This window comes from Oncorhynchus clarkii, chromosome 7 (assembly GCF_045791955.1).
Source record: "Oncorhynchus clarkii lewisi isolate Uvic-CL-2024 chromosome 7, UVic_Ocla_1.0, whole genome shotgun sequence".
In the NCBI taxonomy this organism is placed as follows: Eukaryota; Metazoa; Chordata; class Actinopteri; order Salmoniformes; family Salmonidae; genus Oncorhynchus; species Oncorhynchus clarkii.
The window spans coordinates 39338433-39361337 of NC_092153.1; the positions used below are offsets into that span (position 1 = coordinate 39338433).

Here is a 22905-nt window from a genome sequence, read left to right on the forward strand (position 1 = left end):
GCCAGGACCCCTTCTCGGGCCTAGATTACATGGTTGCATTCAAGACAAGGTCTTCCTGTGCAACGGAAAGAAACTTCTCTGATATAGCCTATGCGACTACGCGCTTATTAATAGCCTATATTATCACAATCCAATCTACTCATTACATTAGGAATAGTAGGCTTGCATTAGTCTGCAAATGGGATGATAGAGGCATGCAATCCTTTGTTTGTCATAATATAAAGAGGCATTTTTATGGTGATAAGATAGCTTTCCCTAAACTTGAAACTCATGCGACACATGCTAATCACTAGACTACAAGCTAACTTACTGTAGTGTTTTTTTTTTAACACCTGGTTAGCATAACAGCTAAACTAAACTCTAAAGAGAGAGAAATTCTGACTTGATTTACCAGTGATGAAATGGTCATAGCAGACCATGTACTGACAGCTGTCTGGGTAGAGTTCTAGGCAGAGTTGCAAAGAAAAAGCCATATCTCTGTCCAGTGTCTGTCTGCTTTTGCCCATCCTAATATTTTATTTTATTGGCCAGTCTGAGATATGGCTTTTTCTATGCAACTCTGCCTAGAAGGCCAGCATCCCGGGGTCGCCTCTTCACTGTTGACGTTGAGACTGGAGTTTTGCGGGTACTATTTAATGAAGCTACCAGTTGAGGACCCATGAGGCATCTGTTTCTCAAACTAGACACTCTAATGTACTTGTCCTCTTGCTCAGTTGTGCACCGGGGCCTCCCACTACTCTTTCTATTCTGGTTAGGGCCAGTTTGCACTGTTCTGTGAAGAGAGTGGTACACAGCGTTATACGAGATCTTCAGTTTCTTGGCAATTTCTTGCATGGAATAGCCTTAATTTCTCAGAACAAGAATAGACTTGAAGAAAGTACTTTGTTTCTGGCCATTTTGAGCCTGTAATCGAACCCACAAATGCTGATGCTCCAGATACTCAACTAGTCTAATGAAGGCCAGTTTTATTGCTTCTTTAATCAGGACAACAGTTTTCAGCTGTGAAATTGCAAAAGGGTTTTCTTAGCCTTGTAAAATGATAAACTTGGATTAGCTAACACAACGTGCCATTGGAACACAGGAGTAATGGTTGCTGATATAGGGGCCTATGTACCCCTATGTAGATATTCCATAAATAAATCAGCCGTTTCCAGCTACAATAGTAATTTACAACATTAACAATGTCTACACTGTGTTACTGATCAATTTGATGTTATTTTAATGGACAAAAAAGTAGCTTTTCAAAACAAGAACATTTCCAAGTGACCCAAAACATTTGAAAGGTAGTGTATGTTATAATAACTTGCATGCTAGTCTGTGTTATAACTCTCTTGGTAGCATATATTACAACTGTTTTTATTTTATCTAACCTCTTATTTAAATAGGCAACTATTATGCTAGTCTGTTATAGCTATCATGCTAGTCTGTTATAACTCTCTTGGTAGTCTGTTATAACTAATAGTAGTCTATGCTATAACTATCATGCTAGTCTATGTTATAATAACTCACATGCTAGTCTATGTTAACTCTCTTGGTGGTCCATGTTATACCTCATGGTAGTCTGTTAAAACTGTCATGGTAGTTTATGTTATAACTCTCTTGGTAGTCTGTTAGACTACCATAGACTAGCACTATGTTAACTCTCTTGGTAGTCTGTTAAAACTGTCATGATATTCTATAACTCTCATGCTAGTCCATGTTATAACACCTATGCTAGTCTGTGTTATAAATCTCATCTCAGTCTGTTATAACTCATCGTAGTTTATGTTCTAACTATCATGCTAGTCTATGTTATAATAACTCCCATGGTAGTCGTTGTTATAACTCTCATGCTAGTCTGTTGTAACTCTCATGCTAGTCTGTTGTAACTCTCATGCTAGTCTGTTGTAACTCTCATGCTAGTCTGTTGTAACTCTCATGGTATGTGAATATGTATGATTACTTGTCACAGTAGTTGAAATCCCAATGACACACTCATGGCAACAGAGTTTTGATTAGTGATGCTCCAGAGCAGTTTAGAATTCCAGCTAGTAGTTTTGAAAGTAGTGTTCACGAGGAAAAACGAGTCCCTAAAAATTGTGCACATTTGTGTCCTACTTCATCCAATATGTTACGAATTTGTTAGTGCTTAAGATCCCAGACTGCATCTTTAAGCACATCACAGTTGTAACTATGTTTGACCGATCTCCACTGCTTTCATTCGGTCCCCAAACAATCAGTGAGTTAAATGGATTGTTTTGGTTGTGCGGTTTCTTTTTGAAATGCTGTGACCTATTCAATTTAGATAATTTAATGTTCGTCAGAATACAATCAAGAGGAACCCACTTTAAACGATTTCAATTTTGACGTGGAAACAATTGCAGACGTTTCTTTAATGAAGACCAAGAAATTGGACTGATAAAATTCGGACACAGACCGAATACATTTCTTCACAATTCACTTCCTTGTCCCCATCATCCTCATCTCATTCCTCTGTAAAGATAATACAATACAAAATACCAATATGGATCATCCCACAATGCCAATATAATGTTCGAAGAAGCTCATTCGCTCAAAAATCTTAACCATAGACCATTTGCTCTGCCACATGTTCACTTTATTGACCTGTATGAGTTGGATAAATTAGCATGTTCAAAGGTCTAATTTTCTGCTAACTTCCTGATGAATTATAATCACTTGATTATAATGAGGTTCCATTCCAGTGACATTCACAATGTGGTTTAGGAGCTCTCTTTCTCCCTCTCTCTTTCTCTCAGTGTAGCTGTTTGTTTATCTCTCTCCTAATTCCTTCTGTCATCTTCCATGGTTGTGTTGAATGGATGCTAGTTCATGTATTTGTGTCTGAAAATCACACTGTAGTTCAGTCAAATTGCTTCACAGTACTGACTTTACTGTTTCACAGTTCCCTTGAACTACTTTAGCCCTGAGTTCCAAGACACCTCCAATATAATTGTTGCCGTTTTGTAAATGGTTGGTTTGTAAAGTCTAAAAGAAGTCTAAAAGTAAAGAAATTAAACTGACCCGATCAGAACTGCCAGAAATGTTCAAAATGCCTACTTTTCTTTCACTAAACCCAGAGAGGGAGAGCGAAAACAACTATTCGTGAGGGGTTATTTTTTTCACATTTCTGTCTGACTGTAGAGATGTCATGCAGAGACAGAGCCGAGGGGGTGTCATCAATAATAGAGTGACAGACAGAAAGACAGAGAGCACGGACTGAGAGATCCACCACTTGACAGCCAGGACACAACACAACATGCCCGTCTCGATGCTTCAGAGATGCTGCAGCTCTGAGACTCCATTCTGACAGCTGAGAGATTGATGGGAAAGGATTCTATGACTCTGGCTGCATTTCAAATTACACCATATTCTGGATATTTTACTTTAGCCCTGAGCCCATAAATTGCACATAGACAGACCTCTGGTCAAAGGTAGTGCGCTATATGGAAAGGTGGTAGGCGGCAGATAGCCTAGCGGCTGAGAGCGCTTAAAAGGTTTGACTTAAAACGCTTGACTCTGAAAAAGGAGCACAAGACAGAAAGTAGAAGAAAGCTGTCTTTTTTTAGGAGTACCTGTTGGTTATTATTAAAGCATACCCTTTGCCATCCATTTAGCTCAGAGAAAAAGGAGAATGTCAACTTCAAATACTGCAAGAAGGGATAGGAAGGATTTGAGGGAACATCAGTTTTGCTCACACACATTTCTACAGCTGGCAGAATTGTGTTTCTATTTTCCAGAGGTTGGAAGTCGGCGGGCGGTTAACAGTGAGAGTGGTAGGCAGGGGGAGCCTGCAGATGACAGGCCATACAGGATATTTGGAAATGGAGAGGGCGTGTGAGATAATGCCCGTCAGGAAAGGTTTGATGCCAGCGCCCACATCAGTGGTGTTCCTTCAGGCCCGGAGAGTCCCCTGAGGGGCAGTGAAGTCAACAGCCTATGGGCTATCTGTTAGGAGTCCAATCTCTGCAGGAAGCAGAGGGGAGGAAAGTTTAAAGGCCCAGTGCACTTCATCTTACCAAAACAAGCAGACATTTCAGGTAGTCTTTTCAAACCGCTCTTACACTAAAACGGCATTATCATAATTTTCACAGTATTATTCCAACCTCAGAGCTTTTTGACAAGACTACCTGAAATTTGGTAAGATGGAGTTTTGGCCTGCCTGGTGGCATCACGCTAGTTTTCAGTTTTCCCCTCCGCACTCAGACCACTCCCGGACAGTCTTTGCTAAATTCTTGCTTGAGAAATTGATCTTTGCCAAGAAGCTATTTTTGTTTATTTTTGACCATTTTAACTGAAAACAATCATAGCAACGTACTTAATTGTTACCCAGAAGTTATTTGATATTGATATAAAAATGGCTGTTTTGGACCTTTAAGTCAAAGGATGTGTCTGGCATGAGTACTCTAGTAAAATAAGATGAGAGGATGAAAGTCAAACCAAGTGTAATGTACCCGGTCTGTGTCTGTGTGTCTCTGCAGCCATTCTCCCAACTCTACAACTGGTTTTTGCATTACAGGGCTTTTCCTGGTTTATTGATTCTGAATAGGTCTGCCAACACTCAACACCCTAACCCCCCTAAACACACACACACACACACCTGATATGGCTTGCCTTCACGAGAGCTTGTACCTGAAGTGCCCATTGATAAAGTGATTTGTTCCCCTGTGCTCACAACAGGGGACCTGCACTGGCACCTCCCTGGCACGTTGCCCGCTGGCATGACTTTGTTGTGCCCTGCCTGAGCAGCCCAGATAGCGCCTCTATCTCGCTGCCTCTCCCCACCTCTTACTGAGCCTGCCTGTCACTGCTTCCTCCACCTGTGTAATCAAATTAGCCCCAGCCTAGGAAACAGAGAGTAACATGTAATTGCATAGAAAGAAACAAAAGGGAAGGCTGGGAATGAAATAGGGAGTTGCTGATATGGGTTTAGACCCCTGGCCAAACGGTAGAGAGCATCTCAACACACAGGCACACACACACACACACAGAAGCTAACCCTTTGGATGGCCACACGTACGGTGTGAGAACTGTAGACTGCATTTTAAATGTATCCAATACAGTACTTCATCTTTCCCTACTTCCCTCTCTTATCCCCCCCTCTCCCTCTCTCTTTCTCTCTTGCTGTAGTTACGGGGACATGGTGCCCAAGACGATCGCGGGGAAGATCTTTGGTTCTATCTGTTCTCTGAGCGGGGTGCTGGTAATCGCCCTGCCTGTTCCCGTCATCGTGTCCAACTTTAGCCGAATCTATCACCAGAACCAGAGAGCTGACAAACGGCGTGCGCAGAAGGTACAGGTGAACACCATTCACTTATTAGAGGACCCGCTTCCGGCTGTAGGGAGGCGAGGTGTGTGTGTGGATACGACACCCCTCGCCCCCCTGATGCTGCAGACAGACAGAGGTGAGCGGTTCCATACTGGAAACTGTTGGGGTCGCAGAATGGATCTGCATGCCCATGGTCCAGCATAACACAATCAAACCACCATTAACGCAAAACATCATTAGTTTAATGGCGACGGCAAAGAAGTACTTTAATACTTACCATCAGACTGTTCACACCCTGCTGTTTTTTCTCTCAGTCCCTTGGAGAGAGAACCCTCCACAGGGCTGTCCCCAGTGTTGTAGTACTGGAGACCACATATCTAGTGTCTCGATCTTGGTAAAAAACTCTGCTTCCATTCAGTCAGTGTGTGAAACCGCTTTGCGGTCGACTGAAACGTTAGTGTCTTAATAACAGACTTAAGCGAACCTATAGGCCTTCAGTGTATGACAGGTTCTGAAAGAATTCTGAAAGGACAGCAACCGTAATACCGCCACACTCATGTAGATGAGTGCACTTTTTGTACAACACAAAGGGCCAGTGGTGTAGTGGAGGGTATACATACGCAGGTATAAACCGTATACCCTTTTTTTTTCAGTTGGCATTGCGTATACTCACTACTTAATCCCTACTTATGCATATCAAAGTAGTGTAGTGGAGGTATAGGACTTATCAAGTATGTAGTACAACAGAGAAATCATGCACAAAGTAGCCTGCACAATCACAAATCACGTGAATACTTCACTTGCGCGCCACACACATACTGTAGCCTAGTTTCAGAGGAATATCATCTGCAGGCAGCAGGAGTATGCAGCTCTCAACTGGTTTTGGCATGGAGCAGAACACAGAAGAATGACATCAGTAGCCGGTAGGGTAGGAAAGACGTTTCAACGTATGATATTTACCAGTAAATGGCAACAATGGGTATGCTAACCAGGTATTCAAAAAGTTTAGTCTTAAGTGTTGGTTAGTAGGCTATTTGTGATGCGCAATTGTCATCATGAGCTGTTTGCATCAGGGGCGTAGACATGGATGGACCTGGGTGAACACAGGCCCACCCATTGGGGAGCCAGGCCCTGAAAGGCCCACCCAATCAGATTAATGTGGTTTAAGCATTCTTTAATTTAAAGAAAATAATAATTTAAGTGTGATTTTGATAGTAAAAATCAGAAAAATGTACAGAAACATTTCGGATTTGGGGCCTCCCGAGTGACGCAGTGGTCTAAAACACTACATCGCAGTGCTAGCTGTGCCACTAGAGATTCTGGGTTCAAATCCAGGCTCTGTTGCAGCCGGCCGCAACGGGGAGACCGATGGGGCGGCGCACAATTGGCCCAGCGTTGTCCGGGATAGGGGAGGGTTTGGCCAACAGTGATGTCCTCGTCCCATCGTGCACCAGTGACTCCTGTGGCGGGCTGGGCACAGTGCACACTGACACGGTCGCCAGGTGTACGGTGTTTCCTCCTACACATTGGTGTGGCTGGCTTCCGGGTTAAGTGGGCATTGTGTCAAGAAGCAGTGCGGTTGGGTTGTGTTTCGGAGGACGCGCGGCTCTCGACCTTCGCCTCTCCCGAGTCCATACGGGAGTTGCAGTGATGAGACAAGACTGTAACTACCAATTGGACACCATGAAATTGGGGGGTAAAAAAATGTTAAAATAACAAAAATTAAAAGAAACATTTAAAATTTTTCCCACGGGGTTCCTTTCCTTGGCAGCCTGTTTTGGGAATTGTTTTGCAAAATTTGAGTACACCTACTTCTCCAGGCACCACTTCACCACTGTATGAGGCTGACGGAAAGACATCAGTCACACACAGCATGATGTTAAAGGATAAGCAGTCCATAAATATGTACATAAGCCAGTAGGTCCCAATCATAAGAATACAAAAACACAACCATTGGAAATGTACAACTATTACTTCCCACTGCAAATAACATGTCATGTTTAAGCACAAAGTAACCGGTGACCTAAAGTTTAAAGTGGAACTAAGTGTTTTAAATACTTTGCCGATATGGAACAAGCAGACAATCATAATATCAGTCAAAAATATCAAATTCCCAGTTTATGCTACATAACCAACTCTGAGTTCACCAGTAGCATACCACCCTGCATACCACTGCTGGCTTGCTTCTGAAGCTAAGCAGCGTCGGTCCCTGGATGGGAGACCAGATGCTGCTGGAAGTGGTGTTGGAGGGCCAGTAGGAGGCACTCTTTCCTCTGGTCTAAAAAATATCCCAATTCCCCAGGGCAGTGACAGGACACTGCCCTGTGTAGGGTGCTGTCTTTCGGATGGGACCTTAAACGGGTGTCCTGACTCTCTGGGGTCATTAAAGATCCCATGGTACTTATTGTAAGAGTAGGGGTGTTAACCCTGGTGTCCTGGTTAAATTCCCAATCTGGCCCTCAAACCATCACGGTCACCTAATTATCCCCAGTTTACAATTGGCTCATTCATTCTCCTCTCCCCTGTAACTATTCCCCAGGTTGATGCTGTAAATGATAATGTGTTCTCAGTCAACTTACCTGGTAAAATAATGGAGAAATACGTTTTTTTTTTTTTTATAAAAAAAAGAGGTTATAAAAATAGGTTATATTTGACTCAATGTTCCATGGCGTACACTAAGGCATAGATGGATGCAGTTCAATGCGTGATTTAATATGATTCACCAATACATTTGTTGGTAGTCCAAAAAATATTGCAACCAGGTTGTAAATCACAGCTGGCCTGTTTGCTGCCTCCATTTGGGATGCACAGTTTCAATGTTTCAACTTTCAATGACTCAATATTCTGGACAAAAACGGACGAATGTAACTAAGGCTGGGAATGTCAATACAATCAAACTAGCAAGGGCAATGATCACAAGTCAGTCATAAGGCTAGCATATCTATTTACGTAGCGAGCTAAAAACACAGAGCTTAACGTTAGCTAGATAGCTGGCTAGCTGCTAGGAGGATGTCATGCCATTGAGGAGTGGATGAGTGACTGACTTTTTCCCCTCAAATCGTTTTTCGGTGACTATACACAGCTAGAGATGCAGATGTCATGTGGTTAGCTAGCCAGAACTTGAACGGCTGTTATCCAGTTAGCATATCTCTTGCGTTCGGGAAGATTCACTCTGGCTATGTACCACTCTACTCCGATTTCAGAGCACTCTCGTCTGAGTGTACTAGAGTGCAGAACAACTGATGAATTTACAAACGTGCAACACCCGCTGAATATGACCGGTATCAGTAAACATAGGCAAAAAGTAATAGTTAGTCAAGAACGCTCTAGATAACATGTAAACAGCCTAACCAGCTCTGTTAGTGTGAGTAAAATGGTCAGGGTGAGGTGTTCTCTCATTTGTGTCTTGAAGTAGCTAGCTTGTGTGCTTGGTTGGGACATGCTTGCATTGGCAGGCAAGCTGCAGAAGGACGAGGAGGCTACAATTCCCCATCGTTTATCAGTGCAATGTTGACAGCCAACTAGCTGAACAAGTTTGAGAGGGTTTGTCTAATGTTCCTTCGTTAGATTTTAGCTCATCTTGCTCTGGCTAGGATTAGTTGTTGATCTTGTTGTTGTTGTTGATATGCATAACTGAGGGAGAGAGAGCCTACCTTTTCATGGTTGTTTGATCAATAGGACTGTAAAGTTCCCAAATGTAAGAGCACTCCCGTGGTGTTTGCATATTTGCAGAAATCCATTCGGGTGTATTTTGTGGCTTTTGGCAAATGCGTTTTAATGCTATAAAGTCGCGCTGTTGCAACTGCCTGTAAACACACATTCCAGTTCAAAGTGAATGATGGCAGGCCGTGTGGCAAATGGCTTGTTTGTATAAAGAGCTACAGTAGTTCTGTTTGGCTATAGCGCACCGGTCTGTGTGGACTCCAGTCCTGGACAAGACAGATGTTTATATTTCGTTTTATTTACTACAGTGTCTATTAATTGTCCAACGCACAGCGCTTTCCCACTCTATTGCTGTAGAACTTTCACAAATGCCTTTAGCATACGTAATTCCCCAAAATTGTAAGAATTTATGAAAATGTGAAAATGACCATATCTAAGTGGTCGCTTGTCAGAAAATGTTTTAAAAAGAGTCATATTCTTCCTGGGGGTTTAAATGAACCGATTTTAATAAGATTTCATTTAGCTAAAATGCTGTCAGTTCCACTTGAAATGCAACAATGTTTCACACACACACAAATTATTTTCAAAGAGATGGCTAACAACAGCAAGCGCGTGCAATAAAAAACAGTTGCACTCACCAGATCATTTTAAACGAAACTTCTTGTTGAAAGTTATTATTGAAAAGGGAGAAGCTAACAAATTAGCCAACAGACCTGCTGCAGCCAAATTTTGCCCTAATACAGTTTATTAGCTTCTGATGGCCTAGCCAATGGCTGACTTAGCTAGCTAGATGTATCTCCCCAAAGACCAGCAAAGAAAAATCCTGATTGGTTTAATGTATGTCTAAACAGACTTTGTTCACTTGCTGTTTGAGGTGAAGAAAAAATACTTTGAGACGTTCCACAGCGCATTAGTGGTGGTGAGTTAATCCAAAATATTTTCAGACATCCCTAAATGGGCACCTTTACACATTTGTGCGCAGGCCAGATAACCTGCTTCTATACGTAATCAGGTGTGTGTCCCTACTCAACATGGACAGGATCACTCCAAACAAAATACAATGGAATTCAATCGTTGATTCTCACAAGTGTAGCATAGGTTACGAGCTCTTCAAACAAGTGTCCACTCTGACAATGATAACGGTAAACGACTGTATTAATAATATATTGAATGCATTAACAGAAATGACTGTAACACGAAAGAAACATTGTTGATAAAAATGGTGGGAATTAACGGTAAATGTACAACTGGTGATGTACTTACTGTATGTAATGGTGAATTCATAGACGCTAACAATCAAAGGGCAAACAATTCACACAATGAAGTTATGAAACAATGAATGCACACAAAGTGATGGTAGAGAGCGCATTTTGGAGAGAGACACACCTTGTGCATCATAGCCCCACTCCCCTTCTTAACTCAACATTTTAAATTATACCCAAGACGCATTGTCTTCACACGTACTGTAGTTCTAAGGAATACTGTCACAAATGCATTAGGTCCAAAGCAATAGCAATTTAGGGAAAACTAATGCAGTTTCGAAACAAATGCAATTTCACTTATTTTATCAAATACCCTTGCAGCACTCGTGTCTTAGGTTGTCGATACCTGTCTTGGACCGCGCCGTCCCTGCGGCCTCCGCTAGGAATCAGACAGGTGTCTCGTGTGCCACAACACGTTGTGTTGTTGTGACTGCTCAACTAAAAAAAATCTCAGTCGACCAACAGCCTATCGACCAAGCAATCCACCAGTCGACTAAATGTGGTCAGCCCTAACACTCACACAAACACACACACCAAGCATTTAGTGGTGGCTAACTACTCTCACTACAGCCTCCGTGGGGTTGACCTTTCCTAAGAAAGATAAGAGTCCATCAAGGCAGAGTGCAGGTGAGTCCAGGAAGAGGCATGGAGACTGAGAAACAGACTCCTTTCATTTGATGCCCTCTCCCTCTTCAGATACCTGTCCTTAGAATGACCTTGTGGGAGTACGGGCAGATTAAAGAAAAATAGTAGATGCAGATGAGCTTTTATGGTCACTCCTGAGGTCAACTGTTAAGGCAAATTGCTCGTGTACACTTTCCTCTGTTCTTCTACAGTGAGTAACATCGTGATTTATATTATGTTAATTGCAGTGGAAACCTGTCAAGAGTTCTAACGCTGCAGTGGTTAATCTCTAATTTCCTGGTGCCCCTCACGGCCCTTACCCCCTTACCCCCTATCTGCTAACAGTTATTACTCACTTATACCAGGCTGCTGAAACGGAGACAGGAGGGGAGGTGCACTGCATGCACCTTGCTCCACGTGCGCTGACGAGCCAGAGCGGGTGTCTCTCAAATTAGCCATGTTCACCCCTCCCTCCCCCTCATCCATCTTCATTTCACTCTAATAGTGGGCTGCTCCAGGCTCCCAGTACAATTAGCTGGCCATCTGGGGCCAAAGCTGGGAAAAAAATAGCTTCTCATGTATCCTATCCTATCTCCCTCGTCCTCGTACAGACATTTAAATATACATCTATCAGATATGTGCTTCCCGCACAGAGATAGGCTGGTAGTTCTTCTATTGTCATAGAAAATTACAATAATATGTGAGAAGGGTATCAAGAAGAATGTGCGGCAGTCTCCCCTAATGCAACCTCCCCTTTGCTTTAACTGAGGGTCACCTCTAGCCTGGACAGCCTCTGGTGACGTGCCACCGAAGTCTAGAGTCACGGCGGCTGAGGTTTTCTTGTAGTGTAACACAAATCACACATCTTATTTGCTAGACTTAATTGGGAGGCTCTCACCAGGAGCACAGCGGGCTCTGAATGGTCTGGGGTCACAGTGTTAATGAAATGGCAAAGTCAGGTGGAGCCACACAGAGAGAAACAGTGTGCCGTCAGAGGCAGAGAGACGAGGGAGTCCAGGGGAGAAGGAAAACTTCAAGCACAGAACGGAGAATGGCTTCCCTTCAGAGAAACTCCTGGAACTGGAGCTGCCCGTCTGATTGGACAGAAAGGATGCTGGCTCCATTAGATCAGATTAGACACACTACTCAGAGGTTACTATTATTTTACTCCTGGGCTGTGGCTGGGCTGTGGCTGCAGTATGGCCACAGCTGAATCGGTGAACCATCCACTCTCGTCAGACAGCACAGAGTGAAGCGATACGGAAGGAAGTTGAACAGGATTAAGTTTGAAAGTTTATTCTCTTATTTTTTACAAAACCATCAGCACACGTCAACCAACATTTTCAAAGACTCCTCTCAGTTAGCTACTGCTCCAGTCTTTCATTTGAGTTTTTTATTTAATTCTTTCATGCGATGAACGAAGCCTTTGATCAACATGTCAAGTAAAGAAGATGTCATGAGCCTGCTCATTTAAATTAAAAGTTGTCTTTTATTTCCCACTGGTGACAGGCAGAGCGAGTAGCAGCAGCATAGAGGTGCTAGCTTGATCCCAGATCGGTTTGTGCTGTCTTGTCAATTACATAGGAGTTGGCAAGACAGCACAAACCAATCTGGGACCAGGCTATAGGTGCTAGCTCAGTCGCAACATAGCCTGGCGCCCTAGAATCTCCAAGGACAACATAGCTTGTCTCACAGGTTGAATCACCAAACCTCTAAACCCTAACATGTCAAGAGTCTTCAGGGAACGCAATGCTACTCTTTTGGGGGATATCTAAAAATGTGTTTGTGTAATGCAATCACCCGGACCAAGGTTAAAGAAAGTACTCTCGCCTTGAACGATTGAAAAGCACTTTAGTCTTTTGTCTCAGAGTAGACACTTGAATCTCCTCTTTAATATCACACTAGATGTACCCTGGGATCTCAGTGTAGTCTTTTTTTTTAACCAATAACTTCACTTATAATTCAGTCCTAGAAGGTGGAGAAAGAATCATGACGGCTGAGAGAAATGGATAGGATTTAAAGAGGCTATATAAAAGACATGCTGCTTTCGCTGTGGGTAAGACTAAGACTGATGGATAGCTTGATACCTTGTGATATGAACAGGACTGAAAGTGATCACCACCACAATGTTTACATGGTGAGCCCACTCTAGCCCGACAAATCCATGGTGACACACTTACATCATCCAGGGAAGGGGTGATGACGAGGCTGCAAATTCTCACCACTAGATGATGATAAGACATATCTCATCCCTGCCTGGGTTTGACATGTTAACCTCTCCCTATGCAGAAAGCCAGACTGGCCCGGATAAGAATAGCCCAGACGGGCAGCTCCTGCACGGGCTTCCTCCAGAGCAAACGCAACGACCTCCTCAACGAACTGCTGGAGCTCACGGTAAGGTTGCCCTTTGGACCTCTGAAGGCCCAAACCTAGTTTGAGATATGCACGCAAGTGGTGCGTACCACAAGGTTGAGTTAGCCTGCTGAGCTGAAACTCAAGCATTAGCTCGGGGGGGGGGCTAACGCAAGTTTTCAGATCTCAGGCCGAACAGCAGTGATTCGATTCAATGAGGCACCATGTGGCTGTAATGTATTTGGCTCAACTGATCATTGTGATTGTCTGGACCAGACAGTACCTCCTCTCTCTTTACAAAATGTCTTGGCTTGCTCCCATTTCCACCTGCTGTGTGTTTTCGTTCTCTCCTTTGTGTTATCTTGTTTCAGTTCACAAGTCTGTTGTGTCTCGTTCTACAGGTCATTAAGCTGAGCCAGGCATTTGTCTTTTCTATAGCCGAATTAAACATGGTTGAAAATGGAGATGGAAAACTGTTATTGTGTTCTGAGTGCTACAGTCACGCTTGTGTTGCTTTTGTATGTGTTATGCTTTGTTTTTGACCAGGATTGTGCCGGCCGCTACATTGAAATATTCCATTAGCAAATGGCTCAAAACGACCCTATCAATTATCAGGCATTAGTATTCATGTTGTGGGATGAATTAAGAGATGGGGCGCGTCAGAGCAGGTGTTCATGGACAGACCTCCCATATCTTTTCACGTCTTCTCCATTAAGGTAGTGGTGGATGGATTACAATAACAAATTGCACACATCCATACAAACTAACATAACTGACATGCTCACAGCAACACTCTGTTAAACTGCGGCACGGGCTGAAATCCATTCACATCTCCTCTGTAAATGACTTGGGAGCTGAGCGTCCACGGGAGTTTTGGAAGTGTCAAAATTATCATAAAAATGGTAACGCTTTCAGAGGCTTAATTTAGTCAGTGGTTTTACCAGGGCTGTGATGAGTCACAGTGCTCTGGCACTTATAATTATGTTCATGTCACTGCAGCCAGCCAGCCAGGGCTGCGTGGGTCCACACATCTGACAGAATAACTGCACTGTAAAAGAAAAAAGATTTTGATTCAACGTACAATTGTAAGGCAACCAGTTGCAATAGATCTGTGAGTTTTGGACATAGAACTGAACCAACATACATTCTCAAGTTGAATTGTATCTTCAATGAACTTTACATTTTTGGTTAAGTGAACATACAATTCAACTTGAGAATTAATTTAACCTTATTTGCATATTTACCAGAGTGCTTTGCCTATCGAGTGAATGGTAGTTACAACCCATGACTGTTTGTTAGCAACATGGGTGTTGTATTCCTTGGTGTTTAGTACTGTAGCCTACACCAAGTGAGTGTCTAAGTGAGTATGTTATCTTTAAATTAAAGTATTTATGACAATACATATACAGTTGAAGTCGGAAGTTTACATACACCTAAGCCAAATACATTTAAACTCAGTTTTTCACAATTCCTGACATTTAATCATAGTAAATATTCCCTGTCTTAGTTCAGTTAGGATCACCACTTTACTTTAAGAGTGTGAAATGTCAGAATAATAGTAGAGATAATTCTTTATTTCAGCCTTTATTTCTTTCATCACATTCCCAGTTGGTCAGAAGTTTACATACACTCAGTTAATATTTGGTAGCCTTGCCTTTAAATTGTTTAACTTGGGTCAAACGTTTCGGGTAGCCTTCCACAAGCTTCCCACAATAAGTTGGGTGAATTTTGTCCCTTTCCTCCTGACAGAGCTGGTGTAACTGAGTCAGGTTTGTAGGCCTCCTTGCTCGCACATGCTTTTTCTGTTCTGCCCACACATTTTCTATAGGATTGAGGTCAGGGCTTTGTGATGGCCACTCCAATACCTTGACTTTGTTGTCCTGAAGCCATTTTGCCACAACGTTGGAAGTACGCTTGGGGTTTGGAAGACCCATTTGCGTCCAAGCTTTAACTGATGTCTTGAGATGTTGCTTCAATATATCATCATTATACATCATTTTCCTACCTCATGATGCCATCTACTTTGTGAAGTGCAACAGTCCCTCCTGCAGCATAGCACCCCCACAACATGATGCTGCCACCCCTGTGCTTCACGGTTGGGATGGTGTTCTTCGGCTTGCAAGCCTCCCCCTTTTTCCTCCAAACATAACGATGGTCATTATGACCAAACAGTCCTATATTTGATTCATCAGACCAGAAGACATTTCTCCAAAAAGTAAGATCTTTGTCCCCATGTGCAGTTGCAAACCGTAGTCTGTCTTTTTTATGGCAGTTTTGGAGTAGTGCCTTCTTCCTTGCTGAGCGGCCTTTCAGATTATGTCGATATAGGACTTGTTTTACTGTGGATATAGATACTTTTGTTTCCTCCAGCATCTTCACAAGGTCCTTTGCTGTTGTTCTGGGATTGATTTACACTTTTCGCACCAAAGTACGTTCATCTCTAGGAAACAGAACGTGTCTCCTTCCTGAGCGGTATGACGGCTGCATGGTCCCATGGTGTTTATACTTGCGTGCTATTGTTTGTACAGATGAATGTGGTACCTTCAGGCGTTTGGAAATTGCTCCCAAGGATGAACCAGACCTGTGTAGGTCTTTAAAAATAAATTCTGAGGTCTTGGCTGATTACTTTAGATTTTCCCATGATGTCAAGCAAAGAGGCACTGAGTTTGAAGGCACTGAGTTTGCCTTGAAGTACAGGTACACCTCCAATTGACTCAAATTATGTCAATTAGCCTATCAGAAGCTTCTAAAGCCATGACATCATTTTCTTGAACTGTCCAAGCTGTTTAAAGGCACAGTCAACTTAGTGTATGTAAAATTCTGACCCACTGGAATTGTGACACAGTGAATTATAAGTGAAATAATCTGTCTGTAAACAATTGTTGGAAAAATGACTTGTGTCATGCACAAACTAGATGTCCTAACCGACTTGCCAAAACTATAATTTGTTAACAAGAAATTTGTGGAGTGGTTGAAAAACTATTTTTAATGACGCCAACCTAAGTGTATGTAAACTTCCGACTTCAACTGTATCATAAAACCTTTCTTTGGGGGCCTAGTTACACCCTAACACAGTGGTCTGAAACTTCTGGTTTACAGGCCAGATCAAGCCTGCAAGTCACAATTTGCTGCCTTACAAAGTGATATGTAATTGGAATCCAACCAGAGTGAGGATATCCAACAATTGGAACTTTTAATCACCCGCAACCATTCAGAATGACTGCCAGGGAAGATTGATTATTGAGACTACCTAAATCATATAAACTGGAACAGCCATCTCAATAACAGGTGCAATAAGTCCTACTAACAGATTGGATTAGTAAAACATTTATTTTTTTAAGTATCTCATTTATGTTTGGGTAGAATAAGATTGAAACAAACAATTCTGAAAAATCAACCTGCACCAGAGCATAAGCTGTAACGAAATTCGTCCTCCTCTGATGAGGAGTATGAGAGCTCAGACCAATGTGCAGCGTGGCAAGTGTTCATATTTTTAATAAAACAACTGAACACTGAACAAAACAACAAAGCGACAAACGAACAGTCCTGCGAGGTGACGAAAAACACTAAACAGAAAATAATCACCACAACTAAAATGGGGAAAACAGGCTACCTAAGTATGATTCTCAATCAGAGACAACGAACGACACCTGCCTCTGATTGAGAACTATACCAGGCCAAACACATAAACACAACATAGAAAAAATAACATAGACTACCCACCCCAACGCCCTGACCAAACTAACACAAAGACATAATAAAGGAACTAAGGTCAGAACGTGACAGTGGTCTGGGGCTGTTTTTCATGGTCCGGGCTAGGCCTCTTAGTTCCAGTGAAGGGAAATCTTATCACAGCAGCATACAATGAAATTCTAGATGATTCTGTGCTTCCAACTTTGTAACAGCAGTTTGGGGAAGGCCCTTTCCTGTTCCAGCATGACAATGATTCCGTGCACAAAGCGAGGTCCATACAGAAATGGTTTGTCGAGATCTCTGTGGAAGAACTTGACTGGCCTGCCCAGAGCCCTAACCTCAACCCCATCAAACACCTTTGGAATAAATTTGAACGCATGCCTCCCAACCTCACTAATGCTCTTGTGGCTGAATGGAAGCAAGTCCCCGTAGCAATGATCCAACATCTAGTGGAAAGCCTTCCCAGAAGAGTGGAGGCTGTTCTAGCAGCAAAGGGGGGACCAACTCCATATTATTGGCCTTGATTTTGGAATGAGATGTTCGACAAGCAGGTGTCCACATATTGTTGGTCTTGTAGTGTATCCCTCTCACAGGAGCTAGGCTATACTTCCAGAAGAATTCATCCAACTGAGAACTTCAAAGAGTATCATTCAGAGACATAAAACGCTGTGTTACTGTCCACCATTGGACTGACTGTGTGTGTAGTTTGATTGACAGTAAATGGAACAGATCACTGTTGATGGAGACTCAAGTATTTCCAGCTGTTGTCCAATGTTGTGCCTAGCCGAATTTGTTGCAAACAGGAGGTGTGTCGGCATATTGTTTTTTTAAATGTGTTTTAACATGATTGTTATTGAAAGAGGTTAAAAATGTTTAACTGATAGATACAAAAAAAATGTGTTCAATTGAAATTGAATCAAGGTCCAGTCATTTTTGTGAGACTAGGATGAGTCATTCACAAAAGAAATGTAAAGAATTATCCAGATGAGTAAAAAGCACTTTCTGCCTTTTTGTTTCTTTCTGTCTGTCTATTCTATATTTTTCAACTCTCTGAAGCAACAACCTTACAAGCAAAACAATATCCACGAGGTATTTAAATCAGCCATCACATGATGTTACAATGAAATTCTATACATGCAGCATTCTCTAGGCGCTTGATTCTGTCAGAAAAGACTATGTGCCACTGATGTTTCAGTCTTAACTGTTTGTTTGGTAGCCATGTTAATAATGAAACAAAATACCTGGAGCTCAAATATTAACAATGTTTGTTTGCATTGTATGTTTTTTTTCTCTGTGTTTCTGTGTGTTTTCTGTTTGTCCACCAAGGGATCAGAGGAAGAGGAACAGCAGCTCAACAAGGGCATGTCGTTATTAGAGAGCCAACACCACCACCTATTGCACTGTCTGGAGAAGACCACTGTGAGTCTCTAGTCCAACCATACTCTACAGATGTAGGATCTTCATTTGATCGCCCTGTTGCAGGAGAACTGTCCTGCAGTGCTGGAAATGTACAACTTTTTAACTTGAGGTTTAAAAAGGCCTCTGAAGTTTGTAATTTCCACTTTGAAACTTGATTTTACCTTAGGAAAAATGTATCAAACACCTACGAAAATGTCCATGAATTATAATCCACATAATAATTCACATTTCCTGTTGCTGCGGGATTATTTTCCTGCTGTAGCAAACTGTTCTTAAATTAAGAGCCTACATCTGTATGAATAGAAAACCATACTCTAACCATAGTGTACCATCCTCAATAAATAGAAAACCATACTCTACCATCCTCAATAAATAGAAAACCATACTCTAACCATACTCTGACCATACTCTACCACACTCAATAAATAGAAAACCATACACTAGTCGTACTCTAACCATACTCACCAAATAGAAAACCATACTCTACCATATTCAATAAATAGAAAACCATACTCTGACCATACTCTGCCATACTCACCAAATAGAAAACCATACTCTACCATCCTCAATAAATAGAAAACCATACTCTAGCCATACTCTAGCATACTCAATAAATAGAAACCATACTCTTGCCATACTCTACCATACTCAATAAATAGACAAACATACTCTACCATACTCAATGACTAGAAAACCATACTCTAACCATACTCAATGACTAGAAAATTAGGGTTCCTCTGTACAAAACCTTTTTTTTTGGAGACATGTTTGTATTTGTATTTATTATGAATCCCCATGCACCTACTCGTCCTGGGGTCCAGCAAAATGAAGGCGGTTATACATTTTTTAAAACATTACAATACATTCACAACAGATTTCACAACATATTAAGTGTGTGTCCTCAGACCTCACAGTCCCGCTGTTCCATAAGGTGTATTTTTATCTGTTTTTTAAATCAAATTTTACTGCTTGCACGAGTTACTTGATGTGGAATAAAGTTCCATGTAGTCATGGCTCGATGTAGTACTGTGCGCCTCCCATAGTCTGTTCTGGACTTGCGGACTGTGAAGAGACCTCTGGTGGCATGGCTTGTGGGGTATGCATGGGTGTCCGAGCTGTGTGCCAAAAGTTCAAACAGACAGCTCGGTGCATTCAACATGTCAACACCTCTCACAAATACAAGTAGTGATGATGTCAATCTCTCCTCCACTTTGAGCCAGGAGAGATTCATATGCATATTATTAATGCTAGCTCTCTGTGTACATCCAAGGGCCAGCCGTGCTGCCCTGTTCTGAGCCAATTGACAATTTCCTAAGTCCCTCTTTGTGGCAGCTGACCACACAACTGAACAGTAGGTGTGAAAAAACTAGGGCCTATAAGAATTGCTATGTTGATAGTGCTGTTAAGAATGCAGAGCAGCACTTTATTATGGACAGAATTCTACCCCATCCTAGCTACTGTGGTATCAATAGTAGACGGTTTACAATATCATTAACTTACTCAATTACCACCTTATTCATTACAATATTTAGTTCAGGTTTAGGGTTTAGTGAATGATTTGTCCCAAATACAGTACTTTTAGTTTTTGAAATATTTAGGACTAAGTTATTCCTTGCCGCCCATTCTGAAATGAACTGCAGCTCTTTGTTAAGTGTTGCAGTAATTTCAGTCGCTGTGGTAGCTGATGTGTATAGGGTTGAGTCATCCGCATACATTTACTCAAAGCCAGTGGCATGTCGTTTGTAGAGATTGAAAAAAGTAAGGGGCCTAGAAAGCTGCCTTGGGGAACTCCTGATTCTACCTGGATTTTGTTGGAGAGGCTTCCATTAAAGAACACCATCTGTCTTCTGTTTATATAGCAGATGGTATATCCTCCTTATAATACAAGCTTTGTTTCCAGAAGGTATCAAAATTGTAAATAAATGTTACACTCATAGAGAGCTGCAATAGCCTCGTAGACAGTTATGGAGGGCTAAAGGTCTGCTGAACCATTCAATGCCACGGTTTAGGGAGGGCAGAGGGCCAGATATTTGTTGGTGTCAAGTAGTGACCCAATCAGTTATTTTAAATCCATCTTCAGCTGTTGTGAATTGCCCTTCATAATGTCATTCGACCCTCACATGAACCATGACACACAGCCTCAGGAAGCAACCTAGTGATATCCTGAACTTTTGCCTCAGTAAAACACAAAGTCTTTGCCCCGGGTACAGATCTATTCCTCACCATTGAACTCCCTATCACAATAGCTGGAAGGATCCGGCCTCTGACGTGTCTCGAAGTTGATTGCGAGGCCAGAGCCACATAACGCACCTGTGAAGAGGGATGCTGAGACGCCGGCTGCGTGCAGGCCACAACAGCCGAAGGGAAAGAGCTCTGATCGAGAGAGCACGGCCCAGCGGAGGGGGGCCGCGGTGGTCCATTCTGTGCCTAGGCAGTTGATTGACTAGGACAGGGAGAGGTAGCTGGAGGGACATCCACAGCCATGGACAGAACACCCAAGTCCCCGGCAAAAGATAGCTGGTACAGGGGCTCAAAGCGATGTCAAAGTCTTAAGTCCAGATGTGGGGGAAAAAGGCAGGCGTGCCGAGAACAGTTCCTCTTCTTCTCTCTGGTTCCGAGACAAATCCATTTACACTCACCTGGAGTCGAACAATGAGCAGCTATTTTCTGGTTCAAGCTTGTAGAGGCGTGCAGTGACGGAAATTGATCATAGTCCAGGAAGGTCCCATTATGATCTTCTTGGATGTTTTGATAGGAAGCATTTGAAGATGCCGATAGGATCGTGGAATTCTTGTACAGTTCAAGGCGCTTGGTCAAATTTTTTTATTTGTTCATGAAGATTAATAAACCTATCTTTAGCTGCATCAAGTTCACTACATTTTTCACAAATGGACCTTTCCCCGTGACAGCTATGAACATGTCGCAGATGATACACTTAATAGCACGCAAATTCAAAGGAACTTTCACTGCTGAATGCCGACAGTCCAAGAGAACAAACATTTCCCGGCGCTGCCAGGGACTTAGATGCTCCCTCTATGGCCGCGGACGCGCCTACCAGCGCCTCGCACAACTGTGATGTTGTCAGTCTCTTTGAATGTGAAGAGTGAGAGAGAAGTGCAGGGAGGCGGGTGATGGCTGAGTCTGTTGTCAGTGGCAGGTCGCCGGCTGTTCCTTGCTACGCACCGGACCGGCTGCGTGTTAGCGTTTGGTGTAGCCTCTCAGAGCTGTGTCGGGCGTGTCCCCAGTGTCTAGTCGAGGGGGATATAAAACATACAATTATAGCAGGTACTGGCCAACAATTGTAGTCACACTCACACGCTGGAAATAAGCACTTTCCTTTAGTAGTTCCATAGAGAGCGTTGTAGGAGTTGAGCTCTTGGTAGCCTGGCTCTGTTGGTGGTATCCCGGTACTAAAGCAAGAAAGCGAGGGAGTAAAAAAAGTTTTTTTTTACTTTAGCAGGTAGTTGCAACAAACAGCACAGCAGCAGCACCCCCCCCCCCCCCCGAAAATAGTTTTTAGGATGACTAAAACCAAATATAGAGTATGTAGAAAAGATAATGAAACCTAGATGTTTTTAAATAAGATCATCTTTGAGAATAATCCCCAAAATAAAATTTGTGCAGCAGGGAGAATCTAAAATGTCCAAAATGTCATGGCTTGGGGGCCATCAATTTTGTTATAATGTTTGAGTCACTCAGATAGCATAAGCACACGGCATAAGCACACGGCAAACTGCGTAGAATTGCAGAACATTTGATTTAAAACAGATTGTCGTTTCTCAGCCCCATGGCAAAATGTGTAAAATTGCTGGAAACTAGCTTTAAACCCGTCAAATGTTCTCTCCCCCCAGCAAAAGGATGCCCCCGGAGCACCCCACCAATGCTAACTTTACCACCGCTGCTGAAAACAATCCTAGGGGAAACACTGGTTGACCTGTTACCCAGCATGGCACACATCCTCTGAGGTCTGATTTTATATAGTGATAACATCTATTATATCACTATATAAACCTTATATATTCACTTATATAGTGTGAATATATAATCAACCCGGCAGCAGCTGTCTTTTGATCCCTCTCCTCCTTTGCAGGCCCATGAGTTTGTGGATGAGCAGCTGTATGAGCAGAACTGCCTGGAGACCACGATCCAGAGCTACACCTCCCACAGCCCCTCCTTCTCCAGCCAGGACGGGCCCATAGGCACCTGCTGTACCCGCCGGGGGAAGATGAACTCCCCACTACCCAACTCCAGCCTGCCCCTCCAGCCCAGCCATCAGCAGGGCTCACTACAGGAGCTCAGCGCCCTGCACATCCAGTGTGGGGATAAGCTGCCCCATACCACCAGGTTAGAGACCGCAGGCAGCCAGGCACATGGACACAGGTTGGAGTTGACTCTCCTTAGGCACACATCTACAATAAACTTATGAAGGAAATGCCTTACCATTAATATACTAAACTGATCTTAGATCAGTGTCTTAGGGCAACTTCATCATACTCAGCACAGATGTGCGTCATGCACACATGCAGTCCCCATCGAATACACTAGAGGGCACTGTAGGCTCGTCTATCGCTTTTGTTACAACAAGTTGTTGGGCCGTTTGTAAAATGACTGCACTTTTACAGTATT

At 42.7% G+C, this 22905-nt stretch overlaps 1 protein-coding gene across 1 annotated transcript in view; it reads left to right on the forward strand.

The window, feature by feature from the left end:
- Positions 1 to 22905, forward strand: part of LOC139414228 (A-type voltage-gated potassium channel KCND3-like) — a 115573-nt gene that overhangs the window by 90617 nt on the left and 2051 nt on the right. Inside the window, exons 2-6 of the mRNA XM_071162124.1 lie at positions 5128 to 5296; positions 13105 to 13209; positions 17917 to 17949; positions 18187 to 18279; positions 22370 to 22623. Of these exons, the coding sequence (XP_071018225.1) occupies positions 5128 to 5296; positions 13105 to 13209; positions 17917 to 17949; positions 18187 to 18279; positions 22370 to 22623 (654 nt within the window). The remainder of the gene's footprint in view (positions 1 to 5127; positions 5297 to 13104; positions 13210 to 17916; positions 17950 to 18186; positions 18280 to 22369; positions 22624 to 22905) is intronic.